This window comes from Conger conger, chromosome 16 (assembly GCF_963514075.1).
Source record: "Conger conger chromosome 16, fConCon1.1, whole genome shotgun sequence".
Classification (NCBI taxonomy): Eukaryota; Metazoa; Chordata; class Actinopteri; order Anguilliformes; family Congridae; genus Conger; species Conger conger.
This window is the reverse complement of record NC_083775.1, coordinates 14,398,002-14,414,625: the sequence shown is the minus strand read 5'-3', so window position 1 is coordinate 14,414,625 and position 16,624 is coordinate 14,398,002. Positions and strand designations below refer to the sequence as shown.

Genomic DNA, 16,624 nt, shown 5'->3' with positions numbered 1-16,624 from the left:
GGCTGTGGTGCAGTGCCTGCTTTAGCTGGAAGCCCTGGAGGAGCTGTGCTCTGGGGACTCACCCACGCCCATGTCCCCCTCTCCCTCCTCTGGGTTCAGCAGGTCAGTCTTGCTCTTCTTTATGGTCGGCCTCCTCCGAGATCCTGGAAGAGAAATAACCAGTGAATCACACACACACACACACTTGCTCACGCACACACACGCACACACACACACACGCTCACACATACACACACACACACTTGCTCACATGCTCACATGCTCACACACACACATACACACACACATACTTGCTCACATGCTCACACACATGGACACTCACACACACATACTTGCTCACACACATACACACACACACGCATCAGGCCTTAACTCCAATGTAACCCTCATGTAAAATTAAAGCCACTGTGTAGGGTAGGGTAGAGTGTGATCATACAGCCACAGATCAGATAGATAGACCCCCCTCCTCAGGCAGAAGGACAGCGTGTGGGCATGCGTTCAGTACAGATATGCGCAGAGGCCTGGAGATGCGGCTCGTACCGTCAAAGGGCATCCGGTCGTCCCCGTCGTGGTCCTCGTCTGCGAGGATGACCTCTTCTGAAGAGGAAGAGAGGGTTAAGTCTAACAGGGCGGCCTGTACCGTAGTGGTTAGGGTACATGACTGGGACCCGCAAGGTCGGTGGGTCGATTCCCGGTGTAGCCACAATAAGATCCGTACAGTCGTCGGGCCCTCGAGCAAGGCCCTTAACCCCGCATTGCTCCAGGGGAGGATTGTCTCCTGCTTAGTCTAATCAACTGTACGTCACTTCCGGGCAGGATGCAGACAGCAGGGCGGCGATGACACCCACCTCACCACACAGGCAGGGCCCCCAGCATTGTGCTGCAGGTGCCTTGCACGGGAGGACGAAGTGCCACTACGCATTCATGGCATTATATTAATTTAGCAGACTTTCCCAGCAGACTCACGACATCAGTGGTCACTAAAGTGACACAGTCGGTGAGTCATTCGGTGTGCCAGACAGTTTGTGAGTCAGTTCAGCTGGCAAACCATCCGAATGCTACGAGTCAGTGTCGGTACAACGCAGAAATATGGCTGTCTTAACCCTTTCAGTCCCAAGAGAGCCATATGGCCCTCAAGCATAACTACTGTAAAATCCATGAGCACCATATGGCCCTCAAGCGTAACTACTGTAAAATCCATATGAATGCCATATGGCACTCTCGACCGTATACCTTTTCAACCAATCCAAATTAATGCTACACTATTGTTTTGAGCCCCTATTAAAACCCTGCTAAATGTTCTCAACTTTCTACATTTTCTGAACCAGAGCCAAAACCTCTTAAAATCTTTTTTCTCCATGTAGAAAATATTGCAAGTAAATCACATCTGTATTAAGTTGCATTAAGTTGCTAGAAATGAGTAAAACTGTCTCATCTGAAAATATAAGGTTAACATACTCGTTGAGACTGACTGGTTTTTGCAGTGTACCCCTCAGTGTTTGGGTCAGCGTATTGGAGCACAATGCTCTCACCTGCTTTGCAGATCCACTCCAGATATCCATTCAGCTCCCGCTCTATCTGCTGCTGCCGCCTCAGCTTGAGAAACTCACTTCTGTTCTCAACACGCTCCCTCTCTTTGGCAAATTCACTGTGAAACATACACACACACACACACACAAACGGACACACACACACACACACACACATAGAGCAGGTTACTACACTGATTATGTCCAACAGTGAGGATCTCCCTTCAGTCCTTTCAGTGTGAAACACAAAGCTGCTGTTCTCATTAAAATCACAAATGTGAGGTTTTAACAAGGTTAACAAGGCTACCAACAGCTTTACAGACACAAATTCCAGAGAGTGAGTAAGATGTGCACTGAAGGACCAGACAGAGAGATAATGTACCAATCAGACAGGCAGGCAGACATACAGACAGGTTGGCAGACATACAGACAGGCAGGCAGACATACAGACAGGTTGGCAGGTGGGAAAACAGGCAGGTAGACATACAGACACGTTGGTAGACGTACAGGCAGGCAGACATACAGACAGGTTGGCAGACGTACAGACAGGCAGGCAGACATACAGACAGGTTGGCAGACGTACAGACAGGCAGGCAGACATACAGACAGGTTGGCAGACATACAGACAGGCAGGCAGACATACAGACAGGTTGGCAGGTGGGGAAACAGGCAGGTAGACATACAGACACGTTGGTAGACGTACAGGCAGGCAGACATACAGACAGGTTGGCAGACGTACAGACAGGCAGGCAGACATACAGACAGGTTGGCAGACGTACAGACAGGCAGGCAGGCATACAGACAGGCAGGCAGACATACAGACAGGTTGGCAGGTGGGGAAACAGGCAGGCAGACATACAGACATGTTGGCAGGTGGGAAAACAGGCAGGCAGACATACAAACAGGTTGGCAGGTGGGGAAACAGGCAGGCAGACATACAAACAGGTTGGCAGACATACAGACAGGCAGGCAGACATACAGACAGGCAGGCAGACATACAGACCGGTTGGCAGGTGGGAAAACAGGCAGAAAGACAGACTTACCCGGACAGCACACCCAGCACCAGGTTCAGCATAAAAAAGGATCCGATGATGATGAGGGGGATGAAGTACATCCAATTCCAGGTGCTCCCTGAGGCGTCGTTGCTCTGGACAGACATACAGACAACACTGCTGTCATCTCTGGACAGACATACAGACAACACTGCTGTTATCTCTGGACAGACATACAGACAACACTGCTGTCATCTCTGGACAGACATACAGACAACACTGCTGTCATCTCTGGACAGACATACAGACAACACTGCTGTCATCTCTGGACAGACATACAGACAGCACTGCTGTAATCTCTGGACAGACATACAGACAACACTGCTGTAATCTCTGGACAGACATACAGACAGCACTGCTGTTATCTCTGGACAGACATACAGACAACACTGCTGTCATCTCTGGACAGACATACAGACAGCACTGCTGTCATCTCTGGATAGACATACAGACAACACTGCTGTCATCTCTGGACAGACATACAGACAGCACTGCTGTAATCTCTGGACAGACATACAGACAACACTGCTGTAATCTCTGGACAGACATACAGACAACACTGCTGTCATCTCTGGACAGACATACAGACAACACTGCTGTCATCTCTGGACAGACATACAGACAACACTGCTGTTATCTCTGGACAGACATACAGACAACACTGCTGTCATCTCTGGACAGACATACAGACAGCACTGCTGTAATCTCTGGACAGACATACAGACAACACTGCTGTAATCTCTGGACAGACATACAGACAGCACTGCTGTTATCTCTGGACAGACATACAGACAACACTGCTGTCATCTCTGGACAGACATACAGACAGCACTGCTGTCATCTCTGGATAGACATACAGACAACACTGCTGTCATCTCTGGACAGACATACAGACAGCACTGCTGTAATCTCTGGACAGACATACAGACAACACTGCTGTAATCTCTGGACAGACATACAGACAACACTGCTGTCATCTCTGGACAGACATACAGACAGCACTGCTGTCATCTCTGGACAGACATACAGACAACACTGCTGTTATCTCTGGACAGACATACAGACAACACTGCAGTCATCTCTGGAAAGACATACAGACAGCACTGCTGTTATCTCTGGATAGACACACAGACAGGTCAGGCTCCTGTTACTGCTGCCATCTCTGTAAACACAGTAAAACGCAGCTCTGCCTCTCTGTCTGAGACCGCTGCCCCTGTACTGTACTGCAGCTGTGCGGGTCATTAAACTTTCATCAGCCACAGGAGCCAACAGAGCCTGTTAAATATAGAGCTGTACCAACCCAGGCCGAGAGAGAGAGAGGGAGGGAGGGAGCGCTGGGGAGGAGAGAGAGGGAGGCAGAGAGGGAGAGGTGCATGGGAAAGTACAAGGGAGAGCGGAAAGCAGGTGGAGGGAGCGGGAATAGAGGAGTCAGAGAAAACATAATCCAGCTCTGCCCCAAGAGGGGGTTAGAGTTTACATGTGCCGGCCCTGCGAAGGGTGAGTGTGTTTGTATGTGCGTGTGTGTGTGTGTGTGTGTGTGTGTGTGTGTATGTGTGTTTTTCTCCACAGGTACACATCTTCAGCCTCACTCACATAGTAGAGCAGGTCGGTCCAGCCCTCCATGGTGATGCACTGAAAAACAGTGAGCACGGCAAACAGGATGTTGTCGAACTGCGTGATTCCGTAGTTTGGACCGAGCCAGTATCCCTGACACACCGTCCCGTTCGGACACAGCCGGGAAGGAGCCTCCTTCCCGCACGGGAACTCCTCTTCGATCTCCACTGGGAGAGGAACAGAGACAGCACTGTGCTTACTCTTGCCGGCGCATATCTCTCTAAGCTATGCTATAATAGATCGGTCACACTTTACAACAAGGTTACGTGAATTGGCATTAGCTAATGTAGTTCTTAACGTTCATTAATGATGCACAAATACATTAATTAAGCATTAAAATGAACTTTTCATGACTTAATGTGTTTCTTAACTACTAGCTAATGATTCAGCTACATTAATATTTATACATTAGCAAACCAAAGGACAGGGGTCACCTGAAGGTTTTCACTTCAACCCAAATGTGGTACAGCTGATTCTACTAATTAGCAGCTCAATGAGATCTGAAGCTGTTGAATGAGGTGTGTATTGTTAGGGTTGGAGTGAAAACCTACAGGATGGTAGATCTCCAGGAACAGGGTTGGGCGGCCCTGCTCTAGCTGTTGAATGAGGTGTGTATTGTTAGGGTTGGAGTAAAAACCTACAGTAACCATGTGATAATTAGTTCACCATTAACAAATACCTTAAGTGTTTTTTTCATTCCAGTATAAACTAATGTAATTATTAACATGAATTAATGATACAAATGTATGATGATACAAATACATTAGCGAAGCTGTACTGATTCACTACATTAGTTCATTTAACATTATGAAATTAGTAAAGCGTCCATTTTAAAATTAATTTTAAGTAATTAGTAAAGTGTCAACACTGATTCTTTAAAACAACAGTTTGTCACTGCACATGAACAACAACAAAAGCAAACAACACATTTATTAATGTTGGCAAATTCATTAAAGTTATTGAATTTACAGAATACTTGATTTTGCCCCAAGTGTGCGAATCGTAAGAATATTTTTTCAGATTTTGCAGGCACTTATTATCACTTAGCTACTGGCTATTAACCTTCTCTATAATACTACTGTATTTTACTCTTGAAAGCAATTATGTTCATCATTTTGTAAGTCACTCTGGGTAAGAGCATCTGCTCAGTCACTATAATGTGGTATAACCTGATGTTCTCTCCGCTTAAAAGTGAAATCTTAATATGCGCCATAAAATACAACATCAAAAAAACATAGATGCTGAACATAGAACGCAGGGTCGAAGCTATTATTCTCCAAAATGGACACTTAAAAAGATTACGAGGTTCTAGGACAACATTTTTTAATTTTCTTCAATTTAAGGTTTAAACAGTTTCAAAATTTTTGCGTAAATAACCACGGACAAAAAGTTTAATCAAATACACTGGTGTCTGTGTCCAAACACTTTGCAAAAAGAGGGAAGAAGGGACTCACTGGTGATAATATTGTAGCAGGTGGTGTGGAACTTGCCCATGTAGAACTCCAGGCCGATGATGGCAAACATGAGGATGGCAAAGAAAAGGAGCAGGCCAATCTGCAGCAGGGGAATCATGGCCTTCATGATGGATTTCAGCACCACCTGCAGGCCTGGAGGAGGAAACGCGGGGTTTGGTAAAGCAATCTATGGCAGGGATTCAATCAGAATTTCTCCTTAACGTTGACTCATAAGTAAAAAGCTGTTTCGTTTTTTTTTCACAAATAGTACAATTTAGTGACTCCAGCAATCACTGGAACTAACTTGATGAATTCAGCTTGCATGTGCTTGTAATTGAACAGTGAAAAGAACACGGGACACTCACTGGGAATTCCCGACACCAGTTTGAGGGGTCTCAACACTCGGACGGCCCGAAGGGTACGCAGGTCAAAATCCGAGCCCACCGTCGACAAGATCCTGGACAGAGAGAGAGAGAGAGAGACAGAAATATATACATTTAGAAGTTTAAATGAATTCTTTATTTATCTCGTCATACAATTGAGTTCATCACACTATGTTCACAAGAGAAACCACATCACAGCTACAACTGTTATAATTGTCAGCCAAAACTAAAATGTAAAAATAATATGCCCTGCATTGTCCACCGCACACAAATCCCCCCTCCGCCCAAGTTTAACTGAAACTGGGTATGTCATGAACCAATTTTTAATATGCACAACCTTCTTATGTGCAGCCAGCCACAGACAGAGTGAGACAGAGCAAGCGAGAGAGAGAGAGAGACAGAGAGACAGAGAGAATGAAAGAGAGAGAGACAGAGAGAATGAAAGACAGAAAGAGAGGAGTCAGTAGTAACACACGGAGACACTGCACGCGTCAGGATTTCATTCATTCAAATTTCCATTAAATTCATACAAATAAAAGTGAATGAACTGAATGAAGGAGTGTGGGAAAGCAGCAGGGAGCGAGGGAGTCACAGCCCTGGGACTGCTCAGCAGCAATCTGTCATCTCAGGCCGGTGACACATCGCCCCTGACACTGCAGTTACACACGGACACTGGAGAATATCAGGCAACAGCAGCAGAGGATATGAAGAAGCTTAACCCGTTGTGCTGGCACCCCTGCAAATATCAGGGATGCACTGAATCCATGTTTATCTCTTAGGTATAAGTCAAATATAGAATGCAATACAAAATATTCTGCTGAATACCCATATACGTATTCCCACAAGAGAAAGTAAAATAAACTAAACACAGAATTATTTCCACTATCTAAGAAATCACCAGTGAGTGCCACTGTGTGCTTACCAACCCAAATATCTCTGCAAAAATGCATCAATGTGATTACAATCAGGATCAATGCACAGTAAAGTTGTGTTTATACTAGAAGCTAACTGCAATGGGCTCTTGAGTTTTAAATACCAGCTACTGGCTGTTTCAAAACCTAGCTTGAGCTAGATTCTCAGACAGAGAGAGCAAAAGAATGAGAGAGAGCAAGAGAGAGAGAGAGAGAGAGAGAGAGAGATGGAGCAGTGGAGAAGGGACTTGGACAGACAGACCAGGGTTCAGGATGTGAGAGGGAGGAAGATGTGCTGACTGCCTAATTTACTCCCATCTTTAGTCAGTCCTATTTATAGAGCTGCTGTCTGCAGGCACGTGTGTTCTGGTCTGTGAATCACACACACACACCTGTGCGCATACAGCATACACTTACACATGTGCAGTCTCACAGACTCTCACACATTCACCTACACAAGTGTGGTCTCTCTCGCACATACTCATACACACCTAGACACACTCAATCCCACACACACCTATACACATGCAGTCTCTCTCTCACACACTCACACACATGTAGTTTCACACACGCGCACACCCACACACATGCAGGTGTAGTCTAGCACACACTTACACACACATATGCAGTCTCACACACACACACACACACACACATATACACCTACACACGTGCAGTCTCTCACATACTCATACACACACCTACACACGTGCAGTCTCACACACTCTCACACACTCACACACATACATACACCTACACAAGTGCAGTCTCTCACACACTCATACACACACCCACACACGTGCAGTCTCTCACACACTCTCATACACACACCTACACACGTGCAGTCTCTCACACACTCTCATACACACACCTACACACGTGCAGTCTCACACACTCTCACACACTCACACACGTGCAGTCTCTTACACACTCATACACTCACCTACACACGTGCAGTCTCACACACTCTCACACACTCACACACACACCCCCAGTGAGCAGGAGAAGGAGCCCATGTGGGGACTCTGGCTGTCTCGATACAGTCACTCATAAAGGACACTGATTCACACCGTGCCTGTCGTGCGCACAGTGCTTTACGGAATGGCTGAGTCAAAACACCTGATGACTGGAAATGAAAATCTGAGGAAAAAGTGCTCTCTCTCCCCATCTGAATCACAGTGAAGGAGAGGAAGAAAGGCACTGGGCCAGACAAATAGAGAGATTAAAAAAAGAGAGTCAAGGAGAGATGAGACTCAAAGAAGTCTCAGAAGGGGACCTGAAATTAAGAGATTAAGGGGAGAACAAGAAAACAAATGGATGGAGAGGGGTAGAAAGAGAAAGAGTGAGAGAAGAGAGGGTGATGAAGATCTGGAGGGAGGGGCTTCCTGCACTGACGCCACAGGCAGAAGTGACGGCAGGAAGGGAGGATGAAGAGAAGAGGAGGGTGAGATGGAAGGGGAGGATGAAGAGAAGAGGAGGGTGAGATGGAAGGGGAGGATGAAGAGAAGAGGAGGGTGAGATGGAAGGGAGGATGAAGAGAAGAGGAGGGTGAGATGGAAGGGGGGGATGGAGAGAAGAGGAGGGTGAGATGGAAGGGGGGATGAAGAGAAGAGGAGGGTGAGATGGAAGGGGAGGATGAAGAGAAGAGGAGGGTGAGATGGAAGGGAGGATGAAGAGAAGAGGAGGGTGAGATGGAAGGGGAGGATGAAGAGAAGAGGAGGGTGAGATGGAAGGGGAGGATGAAGAGAAGAGGAGGTGAGATGGAAGGGAGGAGAACGGATGGGGGAGGATGTTGGCAGAGCCACAGTAACTCTCCGTTCAGTCTCCGCTGTTCCCCCGGTCTGACGCGCGGTGTGAATCATCACATTTATCACCCAACAGAAGTGTAGTAACACAGGTTAAATTCAGAGTGACACAGTGTTATTGAATTAGCCGTGCACTCAGATCAGGGTGGTTCACTGTATTACTGAGGAGCACTGCAGCAACATGACTGTGCTTCCGAGGGCTGCTGACTGCTTTGCTGAGTGGAGCAATATTACTTTGTTTCATGTCGTGTACAGAGTACAGTGGCCAATAGCTTAGGGAGGTAAGGCTGTACCAGTGTAGAGATTAAAGTGATAAAATTAACAGACTGAAGTAGGTTTCAATTGCAGATTAAGGGAGAATAGAGAATAGTGTAGCACTGCAAAATGGTACCAAGTTTGAATCCGGGCCTGGGACCTTTCTGTGTGGAGGTGAATGATAAATTGTCAATAAAAGGTATGTGGCCCCAGTTTGAGATTGGTGAACTGTCTAGGATATATTCCCACCATTCACCAAATGCCCCCCTGCTACCACTCTAGCTAGTTTAGATAGTATAGCGAGTCATAGGGCTATTTCAGTAGTGGGATTAAGGGAGGATAGTTTAGGGAGTAAGAGGGATTGTCAGTAGAGAGATTAGGGGAGGATAGTTTAGGGAGTGAGAGGGATTGTCAGTAGAGGCATTAAGGGATGATAGTTTAGGGAGTCATAGGGCTGTTTCAGTAGAGGGATTAAGGGAGGATAGTTTAGGGAGTTAGAAGGCAGTTGCAGTAGAGAGATTAAGGGATGATAGTTTAGGGAGTCATAGGGCTGTTTCAGTAGAGGGATTAAGGGAGGATAGTTTAGGGAGTCATTGGGCTGTTTCAGTAGAGGGATTAAGGGAGGATAGTTCAGGGAGTGAGAAGGCTGTTTCAGTAGTGGAATTAAGGGAGGATAGTTTAGGGAGTCATAGGGCTGTTTCAGTAGAGGGATTAAGGGAGGATAGTTTAGGGAGTGAGACGGATTGTCAGTAGAGGGATTAAGGGACCATAGTTTAGGGAGTGAGAGGGATTGTCAGTAGAGGGATTAAGGGAGGATAGTTTCGGGAGTGAGAGGTAGGTTGCAGTAGAGAGATTAAGGGAGGATCGTTCAGGGAGTGAGAAGGCTGTTTCAGTAGTGGGATTAAGGGAGACTAGTTTAGGGAGTCATAGAGCTGTTTCAGTAGAGGGATTAAGGGACGATAGTTTAGGGAGTGAGAAGGCTGTTTCAGTAGAGGGATTAAGGGAGGATAGTTCAGGGAGTGAGAAGGCTGTTTCAGTAGTGGGATTAAGGGAGACTAGTTTAGGGAGTCATAGAGCTGTTTCAGTAGAGGGATTAAGGGACGATAGTTTAGGGAGTGAGAAGGCTGTTTCAGTAGTGGGATTAAGGGAGGATAGTTTAGGGAGTCATAGAGTTGTTTCAGTAGAGGGATTAAGGGAGGATAGTTTAGGGAGTGAGAAGGCTGTTTTCTGTAGTGGGATTAAGGGAGGATCGTTCAGGGAGTGAGAAGGCTGTTTCAGTAGTGGGATTAAGGGAGGATGGTTGCGGTAGACTAAGTGAAGAGCTAGCACAGGCACAGTCAGCAGGCCCAGGAGAGGGTGGTGATGGCAGGATGTGAAGGAGGGGTTAAAGCGAGGGACTCGCACTGAGCCAGGAGGTGTTTGCAAAGCGCTGACGGTGGTGATCTCTGCTGGGATACACCTGACAATCTCTCAGTCAGACACACAGGCATGCTGCTAACAGGCCCGGGCAGCATGTGTGTCTGTGTATATATGCACACGTGCGTGTGTCTGCGTGCAGGCAACATAGAACCAAGCAATCGTATGAGCGTAAATCTGTGTGTGTGCGTGTGTGTGTGTGTGTGTGTGTGTGTGTGTGACAGTATGCTTGCTGCATGGGCTTGGTGTCTCAGGACTGTCTGCAGATGTGACAATGGCTGAATGACTCATTCTGCATCTGAATCAGATCAAGGAGAACTCGGGGATCACCCTTCCCTTATGCCACACAGAGAGGAGGTGTGAGACAGTGCCCCTGTGGCTGTGAGCGGACTAAGGGCAGGCATGTATGTGTGAGCATGAGTCAGTGTCAGTATGCAGCATGACTGTATGAAACCAAAACTCATTTCTTGAGTCATTTATTTGGATTATGATTTGGACGAAGATTATGATGGTGGCGATGATGATTGAAGACCCTCACCAGGACCAAACCGCCAGGTCTCTTCCCATTCACCGTATCTCCATAGCAACGGGCTATTCCTCATTCACATAGTTTCCATGGTTACTGGCCTCTTCTCATTCATAACTGTTTCCATGGCAACAGGGCCCCCTTTGCTCATTGATAGAATCTCGGCATCGCCGCGGTAACAAGGCCAGAGGAGGGGCTCTTTTCAATTGATTTCTCATTGGGTTTGCTTTTTTTTTTTTTTTTTTTTTTTTTTTGTCTCCATTATGGCTCAAAAACACCCTAAAAGCAGAGCGGTGTACGTAGGCACGAGCAGCAGCCATACACTCCCTGCACTCCCTAGTGCCGCATGCGCTCGTACACAGCGGTGCAGTTTCAAGACCAGGCAGCAGGCGCTGAATGGAATCTAGGTCATATGGATTACCTGTGCGTTTCCCCCCTTACACACTAACCTGCATGCGGACACACGCGTCTGAAGCATGCGCACTCCAGTACCCCTGTCGGTACATAGCATCAAGCATTTTAGCAGAGTGTTCGTTTGTCTGTGTCTGCTTGTCCTTGCTGGCGCGGCTAACGGGTGGCGTCTCTATCTGTGGAAATTGTATTGGAATACAATTGCCATTTGTGTGCATGTGTGTTGTCTTAATGGGGTTCTGACCCCTCTGTCTCGCCATGCTTCCAGTCACTGCCTTTCACTTGAATAAAGCACACACACACACACACACACACACACACACACACACACAGTTGTATCACACAACAGTAACCTTGAGCAGATATCTGCTGTATGTCCAACAAATACACTGTCCTGGGTATGATGCCCGGTACGTATGCTATGTACACTGTTCTGTACAGGGTGCCTGTTACTGTTTATGGGAAAACAGTAAAAACAGAGACTTTACTGACTCAATATGCACACTTTACCTCTAAAATCATTAGGGAGAGGTGTTATATAAAGTATAACATGTACTTGTAAGTCGCTTTGGATTGAAAGAGTCCGCTAAATGACTAAAGTGTCAAAAATGTATATGTAGCAGTACTGGAGATAGACAAGTATACATCAATGAAAAGAGCAGGGCACAATAATAATAATAATGGTCACTGTAACAACCAAATGATATAAATGCTTTTAATTGTTATATATAATATATATATATAATAATATTATATAAAATAATAGATGATTGAAAAAAGGATTGTATTTCAAATTGCCAAATTTATAAGCATACATTTATATGCATATATATTTGAGGTAATATGTGTATCGCATTTCTGAAGTCAGTCTTATTCTTTTCTCTCTCTCTGGCGTTCCTTGCCCTGCCTGTGACAGAATCACAGTGCACCCATACCTGGAAGCCAGGGTCATTTACACCTTCTCTCAGCACAGCACCCTTTCTTTCATTAAGGTATGGGTGTCAGAACCCGGCCCTGCGGGGCGAGAGAGTCTGCTGGCTTTCGCTGTGCTTAAGCACCAGTGATTCATTTAAGTTGTTGATTGGCTAAACAATCCGCACACACACACGCCTCGTTCTCAAGGCCTTAATTGGCTGCTGACTGAAAGGAAAGCAGGGAAATCCTCAAAGGGCTCTTTCCAATGGCTTATTTCTCACCTCTTTCTCTCCTTTCCCAGTGCCCTAGTGTCCTAGCTCCACCCATCAGGGGAGGCATTAGCGATAGCGAGAACAGGAGGCCCTGCCTCGCTGCAAACATGATGGTTTGAGGAACATGAGGAAGAGTTCGAGGTGCTGTCCCCAGATCTCAATCCGATCGAGCGTCTGTGGGACGTGCTGGAACAGCAAGTCCGATACACAGCGGCTCCACCTCACAACTTCCAGGACTTAAAAGGACCTGCTGCTAACGTGCCAGGTAGCACAGGGTCCTGCAGAGTCCATGCCTCAGCGGTTATAGCTGTTTTGGAGGCACGTGGAGTACCGACAGCATATTAGGCAAGTGGTCATAATGTTTTGGCTCACTGGTGTATGCATCGCACTCTGAAAAAATACTTCGGCAAAGGATGTTTCCTTGCTCAAGAAATCTTCGCAAGCTTCCTTGCTTCTACTTCTAGCTCCTAGAACGTGAAAAATAAGTGATTGGAAAGAGCCCCAGGACTATGACACTCCTGCTTGAAGGTCATGCCCTTTCCCTTGACACATTGAACCTGTGTTGTGGTCCTCATCCTCTAGGTGCCACTGTAGACATTCTACTTGCAGCTAGCTGTGGTAAGCAGTCAGAAGAATTCAATTAAACAATAAAGGACCAAATGAACTGGTTTTTGGCAGCAGGGTGCAAAGTCTCTAAACCAGGGGCTCATTCCAATCACCCCTTTTTTCTCAACTTTTTTACTTTTCCACTCCTAGATCCACCCATCGGGAGAGACTAGAAAAAGAGGTTAGAAAGAGGGAAGTGAAGACAGGGAAATCGCGAATGAATTGGGCAAATGGAATGTCCTCGCTCCTTCAAATGTCAGTTCGAAGCCACGTCAGTTACAGATGTGGCAGACGGGGAGAGGTGGCTAGTTCCTAGAAGGAACATTTAACACGTCCTTAAAGATGGCCACTTCTATCAATTTCCGGGTCAGGAGCAAGGAAAAGAAAAAAGAGCGATTGGAATGTACCCGAGGAGTGTTCGGTCCTACCTGAAGATGATCCTTTTAGCACCTGAGCACCAAGGTCTTGTCGAAATAATAGGTTTTGCAGTGCTGGATTAGAACAAAACCTGCAACAGCACTGTGGCAATTTAGTAATAAGATTATGAAGGTATTGCAAGGAGTTGATTTTTCTAGTGGTTGGAGGACTACACATTTATTAGTGTCCATGCAGCACAGAAACTCCGAAATAACCAGACAGTGATGTAAAACTGAAGTCCTGGATGGCCGAAATGTACTGAGGTATCTGTGGTTTCCTTTCAATCAGCAGCCAATTAAGGCCTTGAGAACAAAGTGTGAGGATTCATCTGCCAATAAACCACTTCAATGAATCACGGGTGTTGAAACACACAGAAAAACAAGCGGACATGACTGTTCTCCAGGACTGGATTCAGACACCCTGCTATATGACAACCTACTTACATGGATTTGCTAATTAGAGTTTTACAGTGATGAAGGCCAACCCAAGTCTCCCTTGTTTTTTACATGTTTTTTTGCCATAGCAATAGGCATTTCAATTTGGTGAATGGTAAATGGCTGGAATTTACATAGTGCCCTTATCCAAAGGGCTGTGCAATTGATGCTTGTCATTCACCCATCGATACCCACACTCACGCTCACACAAACTGCCATACAAGGCACCAACCAGCTCTGGGGCATTTGGGGGTTAGGTGTCTTGCTCAGGGACACTTCGACACACCCAGGGTGGGATCGACCCGGGCACCCTCCGACTGCCAGATGACTGCTCTAACCACCTGAGCCAATGCTGCCCGATGCCCCAATTGCTGAATATAAGGTCTGTGGTTAATGTACGTTTAAGAGTTTCACATTTTGTTCTATGAGTAAAATGACATCCATTAATATCTCAACCATGTACTTTTACGCTGTTTTGTACTTTAAAAAAGCTAACCAGCATTGAAACTACAACAACAGTTATATTTCTCCCGGCCACCACTCAGGTTTCATACCAGCCACACTTCTATGTTAACATGCACTACCATGTGCACCATATGTACATTATATTCTCATTCAAATACCACAAAGGTTGGTATTTCTGAAATTCTAAATGAAAGGGCCGGTTTTACGGATAAGAATGATCTTTTGTTGTGGAGTTGTTGAGTAATTTGAGTTTAAAATGTTCAAATTTAATTTATTTAAGGCTTAAGCTGTGTCTGCAAAACTGTCTCAAAATGTAGGGTTAATTTAAAATGGTGCGTGTGTACGCAAGGGGTATCGACTGAACAAATGACGGTAAGAAGGTATGTGCTTCTGCGAACTGGCTTACACTGAACAAGAGACACAAGATTTCCAATCTCTCCCATAGCCAAGAGATGGTACAGTCCTGATCTGAAGGCAGAACCAGCTATCCCACTTGTCGGAAGGGTCCACTCCTTGACAAGGGGTGAGGGGGAATCAATGGACAGATATAGCAGGTTGGACTGAAAAGCCAGCCACGTAGGCTCCACACTGTACTGCCCATCTTTTCTCCTCTGCCTGCATCTTGCTTTCTACCTCTCTCAATCACTCCTCCCTTGCTTTCATTTCCCTGTTCACTCCCTTTCCTCTTTCTTTCCCTCTGCTTTTACTGCTGATCTCAGCAGAACACATTCACTCAGCTGACAGCTGAGCTGACAGCTGAGCTCACTCCTCCTCTCAGCTGCTCTCTCCTCCCTCCTCAGCTCTCCTTCCTCTGCTCTCTCTCTCTCTCTCTCTCTCTCTCTCTCCCTCACTCATTCTCACTGCTGCTGTATCCTCAGTCTGCTGGAACCAGGTCCCTTTTTCTCCTCCTTCTCTCTCTCTCTCTCCTTCTCCATTCACCTCTATGTTCTTACTCTGTACTCCCCTCCCCCACCCCCTGAGCTATTGCAGAAGTGGAAACGATGACAGAAAAAAAAAAGAAAAATAACCTTCTCCTTCAGTCATGTCCCTTGTTCCCGTTATCCCTCTCTCCTCTCCTTCATTTGTGTCCCTTGTTCCCCCCACACTCGCTCTCCTCTCTACCCCCCTCCTCTCCTTCATTCATGTCCCATTTCTCCCCCCACACTCTTTCCTCTCTGCCTCTCTCCCCCCTCTCCTTCATTCGTGTCCCTTGTTTCTCCCCCCCCCCACTCTCTCTCCTCTCTCTCCTCCATTATTACCTCTTGTCCCTCGCCCAGTCTCTCAGGCTCAGAGGCTGCTGCTGGCTGTGTTGCCACCTGCCTCTCTGTGTGTTCCAGTGTGCTCTGCACTCTTTATGCATCACAGCATTTCTGTGTGTGTGCGCGCGTGTGTGTGTGAGCATATGTGTGTGTGTGCGTACATGTGCATGTGTGTGTGAGCATATGTATGTGTGTGTGTGTGTGTGTGTGTATATGTGCATGTGTGTGAGTGAGCATAGTGTGTGTGTATGTATGTGCATGTGTGTGTGTGAGCGTGTGTGTTTGTGTGTGTGTATATGTATACGTGCATGTGTGTGTGTGAGCATATGTGTGAGCTTGTGTGTGTGCGTATGTAAATGTATATGTGCATGTGTGTGTATGTGTGTGTGAGCATATGTGCGTGTATATGTGCATGTGCATGTGTGTGTGTGTGTGTGAGTCTGTTGTGTGTGTGTATGTTTATGTTTCACCCCTCCAGACCGTGTATAAAAACAAAAGCTGCACTCTCCACTGCAGAGGGCTTTTTCTGGCTACATTTTCACGTGACACACTCGACAAGAACATTGTCTGCAGGTCCTGAAGCCATTCGGGCTCAAGGCGCGGTGCCAGTCGCCCATGACCGGCAGTTTGAAGGACCCTGCTGCTGATCGGCCGGGGACGGGGCGTGTCTGTGGTCACCTGCCGCGCCGCACCCGGATCAATGGCTCACACGCCATCACGCGCCGCATCCCAGCAGCCATTTCCAGCCTCATCAGCACAACCGGCAGCGGAGCGGCACCGCGGAGACCTGCGCCTTTTACAGCAGGGAAACGCCACGGAGCGCGCTCAGTCTCGTTACGGGAGCAGGAAGCGGCATTCGGCGGCCACAGAAGGAGATTAATTAGCGGGCTTGTGATTTTT

General features: G+C 46.7%; 1 protein-coding gene across 3 annotated transcripts in view; it reads right to left on the bottom strand.

The window, feature by feature from the left end:
- LOC133114774 (voltage-dependent P/Q-type calcium channel subunit alpha-1A-like) overlaps positions 1-16,624 on the bottom strand; it is a 125,461-nt gene that overhangs the window by 65,748 nt on the left and 43,089 nt on the right. For all 3 annotated transcript variants that reach the window (XM_061224404.1, XM_061224403.1, XM_061224402.1), the window contains exons 4-10: positions 6,015-6,106; positions 5,650-5,802; positions 4,175-4,362; positions 2,573-2,676; positions 1,533-1,648; positions 541-597; positions 63-143 (exon numbers count right to left, since the gene is read on the bottom strand). In XM_061224404.1, the coding sequence (XP_061080388.1) occupies positions 63-143; positions 541-597; positions 1,533-1,648; positions 2,573-2,676; positions 4,175-4,362; positions 5,650-5,802; positions 6,015-6,106 (791 nt within the window). The remainder of the gene's footprint in view (positions 1-62; positions 144-540; positions 598-1,532; positions 1,649-2,572; positions 2,677-4,174; positions 4,363-5,649; positions 5,803-6,014; positions 6,107-16,624) is intronic.